At 49.7% G+C, this 11,055-nt stretch overlaps 2 protein-coding genes across 3 annotated transcripts; one reads left to right on the top strand and one right to left on the bottom strand.

Moving 5' to 3' along the window:
* Positions 1-312: 312 nt before the first annotated feature.
* On the top strand, positions 313-4,355 carry FCER1G (Fc epsilon receptor Ig). Its single transcript, XM_003949621.6, has 5 exons — positions 313-497; positions 3,098-3,189; positions 3,353-3,388; positions 3,815-3,835; positions 3,991-4,355. The coding sequence occupies exons 1-5, from the start codon at positions 449-451 to the stop codon at positions 4,051-4,053; spliced, it is 261 nt and encodes an 86-aa protein (XP_003949670.1). The 5' UTR covers positions 313-448; the 3' UTR covers positions 4,054-4,355.
* A 3,075-nt stretch (positions 4,356-7,430) lies between these two features.
* APOA2 (apolipoprotein A2) lies at positions 7,431-8,819 on the bottom strand. Of its 2 annotated transcripts, XM_009433717.5 has the most exons (4): positions 8,730-8,819; positions 8,485-8,560; positions 8,057-8,189; positions 7,431-7,661 (listed from the first exon to the last, which is right to left on the bottom strand). In XM_009433717.5, exons 2-4 carry the CDS (start codon positions 8,534-8,536, stop codon positions 7,544-7,546), a joined length of 303 nt encoding a protein of 100 aa, XP_009431992.4. In that variant the 5' UTR covers positions 8,537-8,560; positions 8,730-8,819; the 3' UTR covers positions 7,431-7,543. The 2 variants fall into 2 exon arrangements, with proteins under 2 accessions (XP_009431992.4, NP_001008976.1); NM_001008976.1 differs by lacking the exon at positions 8,730-8,819 and having other exon boundaries at positions 7,544-7,661; positions 8,485-8,536.
* Positions 8,820-11,055: the final 2,236 nt, after the last annotated feature.

The following is an 11,055-nucleotide window of genomic DNA, read 5'->3' as shown; positions in this document are numbered from 1 at the left end:
TGGTGCATGCCTGTAATGCCAGCTACTCGGGAGGCTGAGAGAATCGCTTGAACCTGGGAGGCGGAGGTTGCGGTGAGCCGAGATGGCGCCATTGCACTCCAGCCTGGGCAACAAAGCAAGACTCCGTCTCAAAAACAAAAAGAAAAAAGAAAAAAATCTGAACCAGGTGGAGTGGAAAATGGCAGATGTAGACAGCCTTTCCTGAGCATGAGAGTCTCCTCATTCTGTGGGTTAGGAGTTGGTCATTGAAGGGCTGACGCTTAAGAGCCCAGATCTCCCAACTCCCTTAGTTGGCCCTTCCGGGAGCCGCCCGGTCTCTTGTGCAGGAAGGGGAAGGGGCCAAAGCATGGGGGAAGGCGTGGCAGGAAGGGGGGGACTCTGTGGTCAGGGAACTGCTCGCTGAGCACAGCTGCACAGTGCTGTCAGAACGGCCGATCTCCAGCCCAAGATGATTCCAGCAGTGGTCTTGCTCTTACTCCTTTTGGTTGAACAAGCAGGTAAGAGGGTTTGGTGAGGGATAGCGTGAGCTGGCTCCAGGGTGGAAGTCCAGAGCTTGGGTCTGAGGGCCAAGTCAAACACAGATGAAGGAAGGCTGACAGTGGGTAGGTGGGCATAGGGAGACCCTGAGGCTAGTCCTCTCCAGCCCCAACCCAGGGCACTAGACTCATAGTTCCCTCCTTTCTTGTTGCCTTCTTACTTCATTCCAGACTTTTCTCCATATTATTATTATTATTTTGGAGATGGAGTCTTGCTCTGTCACCCAGGCTGGAGTGCAGTGGCGCAATCTCTACTCACTGCAACCTCTGCCTCCTGGGTTCAAGCGATTCTCCTGCCTCAGGCTCCCGAGTAGCTGGGACTACAGGTGCCCGCCACCACGCCCGGCTAAGTTAAGTATTTTTAGTAGAAACCGGGTTTCATCATGTTGACCAGGGTAGTCTTGAACTCGTGACTCAAGTGATCCACCCACCTCGACTTCCCAAAGTGCTGGGATTACTGGTGTGAGCCACTGCACCCAGCTATTATTATTATTAAAAAAAGACAGGGTCTTGCTATATTGGCCACATCGGTCTTGAACTCCTGGCCTCAAGCAATTCTCCCACCTCGGCCTCCCAAAGTGCTACTGTGCCTGGCTGACTTTTCTCTTTTCAGGGTTGATAGAAAGTGGCAGGGGAAGGGTCTGGTTGTATGGCATGAAGAGCTGGTCTGGTGAAAAGCCTCATTTCTCATGATGAGCATTTCCCATGGGGTGCCTTTGGTCTTGTCTGCTGGGAGCTGATCTCTAGCTGGTTTAATATACAAAGCACCCTTGGCACTTATAATCCCAGCTACTCAGGAGGCTGAGGCAGGAGAATCACTTGAACCCAGGAGGTGGAGGTTGCAGTGAGCCAAGATCGCACCACTGCACTCTAGCCTGGGGGACAGAGTGAGACTCCGTCTCAAAAAAAAAAAAAAGATTTTACATATATATCTCTATCTGTCTATCTATATATACACACACACACACACATATATATATACACACACACACACACACACACATATATATAAGAGAGAGAGAGAGAGAGAACCCTTTAGGAAGGTAGGGCTCTGTTCTTGTGCTTGGGAGTAAGGCAAGGATATAGCCAAGACAAACAGACGGGATTGCTGTTTCTATGGGTCGTTGTTAATGCTCCATTCTGTCAGCAGTTGATAATGAGGGTGGGCAGCATGAGATGCCCAGTTCCAGAGACCTGAGCGTCAGCTGAGAAATAGAGGCAGAAATGGGAAGGTCTCTGAAGCTCTACAGCTCCAGCCACTATCTAAGAATTCTCACTCCTCGTTCACTCTGGGTTGTCTGTGCTGGATTGGTGTGTGTGTGTTGGTGGCAGCTGGGTGTTGGGGAGGAGGAGGTCAGTAAACTTCAGGGAAACTGTGGAAATTGAAAGAGAATGACTGGGGAGGAATTCCAGCAGCCTAGCTGAGAAGGTGGGAGCAAGTATTAAGTTAGCCACTGGTCTGCTGCCGTGGGATGAGGAGGGAGGAGGCCCGCTGAGGCACAAAGGAAAGCATGGGCTTTAGAGGCAGAAAACCTGCATTTGAGTTCCAGCTCTGTCACTTAACTCTGTGGCTCTGAGTGAGTTACTTAGCTTTTCCGAGCCTTGGTTTCGTCACCCATAAAATGGCGATGATGATGTTTCCCTCACAGGGTAGTTTTAAGATTTGTGCAATATCGTGTGTGTGAAAGAGTGTTGCAGAAGAAAAAGTACTTGACCGATGTCAGCAATTGACTGACGTTAGTCACATGTTCCCTACCGGTCCTCTGATACGGGGTGAGAGCAGTCTCTGGAGCCCAGACTTGATTTGATTTTTTAAATTGCACAAAACTTCCCCTCTCAGAGGCCCAGAGAGTGAGTAATAGGGCAGAGTAACAGGAGCTGGAATCCATATAGCTGTGGTCATTCCCCCAGCCTTGTGTTCAGGGCCAAAGGTATCTGTAAGGTCTGGGAAAAACAGACACACTTTTTTTTTTTTTTTTTTTTTACATATTTAAGTGTCTTGTGGTGGGACAGAAAGCAACAAGGCTGAGGCTAGGAGATGACCAATGATAGAGTAATTGCCTTCTCTCCCTTCCCCAGCTCACATCCTTCCTGTCCAGCCCTCAGCCACAGGTCACAGGACTTAGTAGAGACACTTCTGTGGTTTCTTCACTGAAATTTGCCACTACCTCTCCCTCCCACTACCCATCTTGGCTGAGGTTTTGGTTTCAGTCCAGTGGACTCAGATGGGTCCCTTGAGGTGGATAAAGTGCTCAATGGTGCCTGAAGAACCCACAGTGCTAAAAAGAAAAGGTTGGGGGCTGAGGGGGAAGGCCCCAATTATTAGTCCGTGTGAGTCCCATTTCAATAGAACCCTCAAGCTTCCTATCCTAGCCCGACCCTATGGTGTGGGAGGAGGGAAAGGTAAGGGCAGTGGAAGGCCAGAGAGAAACAGAATTTCTTCCCTTAGACGGCTCCCCTCCAGGCCCTGTCCTACCTCCCAGAGCCCCTTCCCTTCTCTCCTCCGAGTACCAGATCCTCCCTGATACCCCCGACCCCATGGGCATCCTCTATCCCCTCAGCGGCCCTGGGAGAGCCTCAGCTCTGCTATATCCTGGACGCCATCCTGTTTCTGTATGGAATTGTCCTCACCCTCCTCTACTGTCGACTGAAGGTAGCGCTGGGCAGGGTGGGGTAAGGGCTGGAAGGGGAAGTGGGAGGAGGGCAGCAGCAAGGATTCGAAGAGAAGGAATAAAAGGGGATCCTCCACAAAGTTTGGAGGGAAGGGGGATGGGCCACTAACTTACCCTTTACTGATAACCTTTCCCCCATTCCAGATCCAAGTGCGAAAGGCAGCTATAACCAGCTATGAGGTATGGACCCTCCTACACCTGGTGTGGACAACTTTTCAGACCCTCAGCCCTCCTGGGGCTCTAGCCTGGGTTTCCGGGCCTCTGGGAGGGCATGCCTCTCAGGTGCTGATCTGCATACACCTCAGAGGCCTCCCTCCCACCTTACCTAGCCAAGCCACAAGTAAAATATTCAGCAGGTGACAGGGAAGAATCAAGCATAGAGTGATAAAGAATATGTGAGAGACTTGGATGTAGTATGTCGGGTGTATATGTGTGCTTGTAGCCATGTGGGCAAACAGGTATCCATGTCCCAGAGTGTCCATGTGAGTGCCCTCTAGCCCAAGGTGGCTGGCTGCCCACCCCCCATGCCTCCCTGGGTGGGGCAGATGCTGAGGGGCCCTGGAGAAAGTGTGGGTCTTTAATGTTTTGCTTCTTTTGTCTCTGCAGAAATCAGATGGTGTTTACACGGTAAGTGTGCCTACCTCCCCCACCCAGGAAGTCAGCAGAAGAGGGTGGGATTTTGAGCGATCTTTGGAAGGCCGGTGGGGGGGGGGGGCCTGTGGAGGTGGGAGGGGCCTCTGATGGACTCCAGCTCCTGATCGCCCTTTGACTCCCACCTCCAGGGCCTGAGCACCAGGAACCAGGAGACTTACGAGACTCTGAAGCATGAGAAACCACCACAGTAGCTTTAGAATAGATGCGGTCATATTCTTCTTTGGCTTCTGGTTCTTCCAGCCCTCGTGGTTGGCATCACATATGCCTGCATGCCATTAACACCAGCTGGCCCTACCCCTATAATGATCCTGTGTCCTAAATTAATATACACCAGTGGTTCCTCCTCCCTGTTAAAGACTAATGCTCAGATGCTGTTTACGGATATTTATATTCTAGTCTCACTCTCTTGTCCCACCGTTCTTCTCTTCCCCATTCCCAACTCCAGCTAAAATATGGGAAGGGAGAACCCCCAATAAAGCTGCCATGGACTGGACTCTATTCATTCATTCATTCATTCATTCATTCAATTATCATAGATTTATTCAGTCTCTACTAAGCACTAGATACAGCTTTTCAGTTCCAGAACTCACAGTCTAATGGACTTCAGAGCTATTTTGCTCGACTGAGGGATAAATGCTGACTATGACTGGGGGAGGGATAAAAACCTTTGACCTGTAGGTGCTCTGAGGATAGAGCTGGAGCAGGGACTAGTGTGTTGGGAGTCTAGGCATATTTGGAAACATAAGAAATGACTTCTGTATCAGCATGGCCTTCTGTGTTCGACAATTGAACCAAGGTTGGGTTGTAGGGGAGCCTGGGTGTCCCCAGATGGCCACCAATCCAGACAGCATCAATCCAGTACATGCATATGGGAATTAGCATAGCTGAAAAGCCAAATATGCAGAACGGATGGTGTAACTAGGGCTGTGTGAAGCTCCTAATGGAAGGTTTTATAGCAACAGTGAATTTTCAGGGCATCTGGGGCAAGTGGGACCTTAGAGGGCCAGATGGGTCAGTGGTAGGTAAGGCAAAGGGAAATAAGTTGGGTCCAAATGGGGGGTCATCTCCCTCAAGTGCATGGGTGGTGGTCAAGGCCCTGTCAATGCCTGTCCTGTTTTCAGAGGTACGAGGAATATTTGCCTGAAAGAATTTAAACCTCAGGAGATGCTGCCAGTCCTACTCGTGACCCAGTCTTTTCAGAATGGGTCTAGAGACTCCAAGCTTACCCCTGGCATAACCCCCAGCCTCCACAGTGCTGCACAACACTTCACACTGCATAGTGACTTACACTTTTCAAAGTATTTTCCAGCTCATTGTACCATTTGATCTGCTAATTAACCCTGTGAGGAAATTCAGGCTCTTTGAAGTTAATTAACCTGTCCAAGGTCACCTTGCAAGGAACCGACTGAGATCACTTTCGTCTCTGCACATTTTGCCACATGAGAAGAAGCAGATATTGGGAAAGAGAAGGGGTAGTGAGTAATCATGAATGGCGAGGGTCTTGAAGGCCAGATGAAGCAGGTTGATCAATATCTGGAAGGAATTGGAGCCATCTCCGGTGTCTGGCGGGGGAAAGGTGATTTCAGATGAGATAAGAGAAATGAGCCAGGGTAGGAAAGTAACTTTTTTTTTTTTTTTTGAGATGGAGTCTCCCTCTGTCACCAGGCTGGAGTGCAGTGGCATGATCTCGGCTCACTGCAACCTCTGCCTCCCGGGTTCAAGAGATTCTCGTGCTTCAGCCTCCCGAGTAGCTAAGACTACAGGCACCACCATGCCCAGCTAATTTTTTTTGTATTTTTAGTAGAGACAGGGTTTCACTATGTTGGCCAGGATGGTCTTGATCTCTTGACCTCGTGATCTGCTCACCTCAGCCTCCTAAAATGCTGGGATTACAGGTGTGAGCCACCGAGCCTGACCTGGAAGTAACTCTTTTAAAGATAAAGTGGGAATAAACTTTTATTGGAAAATGTTTCATTTTCCTTTGCTCTGCCTTTTGGGATTGTAAGTCTCTCCCCATCAACCCGGACTGATTTCCATTCCATTTTCATTTAATCCAGGTATTACAGCTCCCAAAGTTTTTCTAGTCCCACATGTCCACCGAATTGGATACTTGCCAGGCCTTTAAATGGCTACCACAGCTACTACTTCCAGGCTCCAAGATGGCTACCAGGCCAGTTCTATGAATAGTGCCTGGATAGCAGTGGAGGAGAGGCTTGGAATGGGTCTTCCACAGACAGTGTCTAGATAAGAGGGTTTTTTTTGTTGTTGTTGTTGGGATGGAGATTCACTCTTGGTGCCCAGGCTGGAGTGCAATGGCGTGATCTCGACTCACTGCAACCTCCACCTCCCGGGTTCAAGCGATTCTCCTGCCTCAGTCTCTTGAGTAGCTGGGATTATAGGCATGTGCCAACACTCCCAGAAAATTTTTGTATTTTTAGTAGAGACAGGGTTTCACCATGTGAGACAGGGTTTCACCATGTTACCCAGGCTGGTCTCGAACTCCTGACCTCAGGTGATCTGCCTGCCTCGGCCTCCCAAAGTGCTGGGATTACAGAGGTGAGCCACTGCACCCAGCTGGTCTTTTGTTTTTAATTAAAAAATATATATATATTAGGGGGGCTCACTGTGTTTCTCAGTCTGGTCTGGAACTCCTGGCTTCAAGTGAGTCTCCCACCTCAGCCTTCCAAAGTGCTGGGGTTACAGGTGTGAGCCTCGATACCTGGTCTAGATAAGAGGTTTTAAATGGAGAAATTAGAGCACTTCTAGGGAGAGGAGCAAACTCAAGTCTTTTATTGTGGGAAAGGGGGAAACACAGTGTTCCCCTGGCTCAGGAGGGAAAGGAGGGCCTCGGGTGACACGTTGGGAAGCTTTCTTTTCTTCATAGAATGACTAACAGGAAATTATGAGGGGTACCCTCATTTTCTTTTTTTCTTTACTTTCTTTTTTTTTTTTTTTTTTTTGAGACAGAGTCTTGCTCTGTCACCTAGGCTGGAGTGCAGTGGCACAATGTCAGCTCACTGCAACCTCCGCCTCCCCGGTTCAAGCGATTCTCCTGCCTCAGTCTCCCGAGTAGCTGGGATTACAGGCACGTGCCACAACACCTGGCTAATTTTTGTATTTTTAGTAGAGACAGGGTTTTACCATGTTGGCTAGGCTGGTCTGGAACTCCTGATCTCAAGTGATCCACCTGCCTTGGCCTCCCAAAGTGCAGGGATTACAGGTGTGAGCCACTGCGCCCCACCAGGGTACCCTCATTTTCTATGACCTCCAGAAATCGAGGGATTCAGTTTGTGAATCCTTCCTTCCTCGCCTAGTTCCGTGTGCAATGCAAAGCCTCTTTAGTGTTCACCTGCAGAGTCGTGCCCAGGCTGTAGGAGACTCTTTGGGTTTGGAGAAGAATCATGGCACCCTCATCCTGTCATTTTCATCAGTTGTGTCTTCAATCCTTTCTTCACCCCTCCACACTCAAACTTCTCTCCTTCTAGAAGCAGATTTTTCCTTTTCCTTCCTCTTCTCCTCCCTTACTCCCCTACTTTTCCCAGTCCCGCAAACATACCAGGCTCAGAGCTGGATTCATTCAGCATTTATTGTAGCAAAGAGTGGGTAGGGACAGGAGCTCTAGGCCTGGCCAGTGGGTGTTCTAGAGGCCAGCTGGGGTTGGAAGACAATGGTCTGGACACTTCACTGGGTGGCAGGCTGTGTTCCAAGTTCCATGAAATAGCTCAAGAAGTTAACCAGTTCCGTTCCAGCCTTCTTGATCAGGGGTGTCAGCTGCTCCTTTGACTTTTCAAAGTAAGACCTGGATAGGCGAGGGGATTAGAGTTTAATCTGAGGGACCCTAGGCACTGGCAGGGGCCTTGGTGGTGGTGGGAGGTCAGAGCAGACTGACTCAGGTCCCCAAACTCTAGTGCCTGGTCCATCGCATGGCAAAGCCCCTAGGTAGGAGTAGAGTCAAGACCTTTGCTAGGTAGAGGGACAGACTCTAGAGACTGAAATTCAAGGCCCAGTTCTTGCTGTTCCTCTCTATCTAAGAGACGTGTGGGATCTTTGGGTGATGAAGTACTTTTTCTCTGCAATTTAAGCCTAATCTGCCCTAATCCCCACCCCTGGGTTCAGACTTCTGTGGGACCTCTCATCTTCCCTTCTTTCTCTCCACAGTTCCACAGCCCCTGAACTCCTTGCTCTGAGACTTACTTGGCCTCGGCCTGAAGCTCTGGGCTCTTGACCTTCTCCATCAGGTCCTTGCCATAGTCAGTCACGGTCTGGAAGTACTGAGAAACCAGGTTGTCCACACATGGCTCCTTTGCCTGTCTCCGAACCAAAGCTCCTGCACACACACACACACACACACACACACACACACACACTCTTTTCAGCTGGGTCCACAGCAATGAATCCTGGCCTCCTGCCATACCTCTGCCAGTACCCACCCCAGCTGTCTGCCCCCTCCCCAAAAAGGTATCCAGCCAGATCTCTGGATGGGCTTTCTGGGCTTTAGAGAGGGAATGATCTTCCTTTTGAGCCCTCTGGTTGCCAGACCTGGATATAAGAGCACAGGCAGATAGGTAGCTATAACCACCAGCACATTCTCCCTTTTGGCCCCCTCTCCATATCACACCCACCTTCAAGGCTGCAGATGGTGAGGAGCAGCACAGTTGCTGCGAGCAGCTTCATGTTGGTAACAGTGGGGAAGGCGGCCTAGGAAGAGGGTGGTGGGGGTTTGGGGGACACTGAAGCCAAATGGGCTTCAGCTCCTCCCCAGGGATCTCCCTACCTGCTGCCCATTCCAACCTGGCTCTCTCCCTCTCCACAACTGAAGCCCAGGCCTCTTTGGATGCTGCTCACACATCTTGCCTCCTTATCTTACCTAGTCAGCGTCTCTGTCCTTGGTGTCTGTGCCTGCCCTGGCTGGAGAGGAAGGGGCTATATACCTGTCTGTTTACCCACCCCCTGTCAGGTGACAGGGACTATGGATGGGCCCAGTGGGGCAGGGATTATGTGAGGATAAACAAGTTGGAGAAATGGGGGAGGAGAGGACAAGCACATGGAAGACTCATGGTGATGGGGTGAGAGGCAGGGGGTACAGCTCTTAGTGGAGGCTAAGGGGGTACACTTCAGGTATATTTGAGGTTCATTCTTTTGAGATCTGAGGTCCTTGGACTTGAATGCAACAGGAAGCAGGATTCCAAGTTATTTCTCTGGAAAGCTCTGACATATCAACACATGGAATACCATCAACCCATCATACCATGGAAAGCTTATGGTGTCTTTATTCCATTATGGGTAGATCTCATCTCTCAACCTTATCCCACTTTACTGCAACTTGGCAGAGAGATATTGGGGAGCAGAAGAAAGGAGAAAGGAATTGAAATCAGGGACAGGGTTGAGGGCTATGGGGGTTAGGGGAATGAGGGTCGGGTAAGAGGGCAAGTGTAAATGATCTTGTCCGTTTTTGAGTTAATGTGTAATGAGACGGGGAGAAAACAGGAGAGCCCAGAATGACCTGGATGCTGATCACTGAACATACCCTACCCCCAGTAAAACAAATTCAGAAAACAGCTTCCGCCCATACCCTCCCAACGGAGGGCTCTGGCAGGAAAAGAGGTGAATAAGAGGCTTCTACCAGGGTAAAGGTTGAAGGCGCCTGGTCATTTGATCACCTTATCAGTTCTAGGCAGTGATCAGCCAATATTGAGTCAGCAGGGGCAATAGCCCTGGCCCTTGTCTCACTCCTGTTGGGGGTGGGGGAGGGGGAGAGGTACATTCCCAGGTTCAAAGCATTTGGGTGAAATCAGTTAAATAGATATCAGAAGCTTTTGTATCTTTCACCCTTTTGCCCCCCAAGCATACTCGCTGAGTATGTGGAACATTCCTGAGGGTGAGAGTGGAGGCGCAGAGCTAATGAGGGAGGTAGTGACCAGAGACCAAGAAATCTTTGTTTTTTAACTTTTGTTTTAAATTCAGAAGTGTATGTGCAGGTTTTTTTGTTTGTTTGTTTTCCTGAGACGGAGTTTTGCTCTTGTTGCTCAGGCTGGAGCGTAATGGCATGATCTCGGCTCACTGCAACCTCCACCTCCTGGGTTCAAGCGATTCTCCTGCCTCAGCATCCCAAGTAGCTGGGATTACAGGCATGCGCCACCACGCCCGGGTAATTTTGTATTTTTAGTAGAGACGGGGTTTCTCCATGTTGGTCAGGCTGGTCTTGAACTCCCGACCTCAGGTGATCTGCCCGCCTCGGCCTCCCAAAGTGCTAGGATTACAGGCATGAGCCACCGCGCCTGGCCTATATATGCAAGTTTGTTACACACGTAAACTTGTGTCATGGGGATTTGTTGTACAGATTATTTCATCACCCAGGTATTAAGCCTAATATCCATTAGTTATTTTTCTTGATCTTCTCCCTCCTCCCACCCTTCACCCTCCAAGACCAAGAACTCTTACTCCATTTTCAATTATTCCCCTGTGGAGCGCTTAGTGCTTGAGGTCAGCCCTTTGGCTTGTCCTTGGTCCTGGGATGGAGTGCTTTTGGGGGCCAGGCTCCATATTCCTAGATTTTATTTGCCAACTCTGCCTTGGAACTCAGGGAAGGAAGGGTTAAATACAGAAAGCAGCTGTTTCAGCGAATAGTTCTGCTAGAACTTACTCCTCTGCGCCAAACTCTCACACCCGTTTCCATTCCACCAAGTGGTCAAGAGCGGGGACTTCGAGAGATGTAGACCTCCAGAAGAGAAGGGTGGGTCCCTGTTCTAGGGAGTGCTGCGCTTAATGAGTAGTACTCATTTGGAGGTGCGCTGTGGAGGGCTGTGAGGAGGATTTCCCATGGGTTCTTTGGAGAGAAGGGAGCGAAAGAAATGAACCAGGGTTCCAAAGAAGTCTTCATAATCGTTCTTTCTGCCACCCTTCACACTATGCCAGTCTACAAGCTGTAGTTTCACTTTTCTGATGGATGAAACTACATGGGTGGAAGGAGCTTCAGTGGCCCAAGCTACAAGATGCTCCCTCTAGTGTCTTGCACGCTCACAAGTTTTTTTCCGACCTTGGAGAGGCCTAGTGATCTAAAGCCTTCCACTTCAAGTCCTGCCCGCCTCTGCAGCTCCAGGGTTGAAGCTCTTGGGCCGTCAGACCTGCCACTCATTTTCTTCCTCCCTTCCCATTGGCCCATGGTAAATAGGAGGCTTTTTTTTTTTTTTTCA

The sequence above is a fragment of the Pan troglodytes genome, chromosome 1 (assembly GCF_028858775.2).
Source record: "Pan troglodytes isolate AG18354 chromosome 1, NHGRI_mPanTro3-v2.0_pri, whole genome shotgun sequence".
Lineage (NCBI taxonomy): Eukaryota > Metazoa > Chordata > Mammalia > Primates > Hominidae > Pan > Pan troglodytes.
The sequence above is the reverse complement of the archived record's forward strand: the minus strand, read 5'-3'. Positions and strand labels throughout refer to the sequence as shown.

What these genes read in the sequence shown, in the direction of transcription:
- APOA2 (XM_009433717.5), bottom strand. Translation starts at nt 8,536, where the DNA reads ATGAAGCTGCTCGCAGCAACTGTGCTGCTCCTCACCATCTGCAGCCTT. An exon ending in CACCATCTGCAGCCTTGAAG is followed by an intron (nt 8,190 to 8,484) that starts GTGGGTGTGATA and finishes GTGTGTGTGCAG; the next exon opens with GAGCTTTGGTTCGGAGACAG. An exon ending in GAGCTTCAGGCCGAGGCCAA is followed by an intron (nt 7,662 to 8,056) that starts GTAAGTCTCAGA and finishes TCGCCTATCCAG; the next exon opens with GTCTTACTTTGAAAAGTCAA.
- FCER1G (XM_003949621.6), top strand. Translation starts at nt 449, where the DNA reads ATGATTCCAGCAGTGGTCTTGCTCTTACTCCTTTTGGTTGAACAAGCA. An exon ending in TCCTCTACTGTCGACTGAAG is followed by an intron (nt 3,190 to 3,352) that starts GTAGCGCTGGGC and finishes CCCCCATTCCAG; the next exon opens with ATCCAAGTGCGAAAGGCAGC. An exon ending in AATCAGATGGTGTTTACACG is followed by an intron (nt 3,836 to 3,990) that starts GTAAGTGTGCCT and finishes TCCCACCTCCAG; the next exon opens with GGCCTGAGCACCAGGAACCA.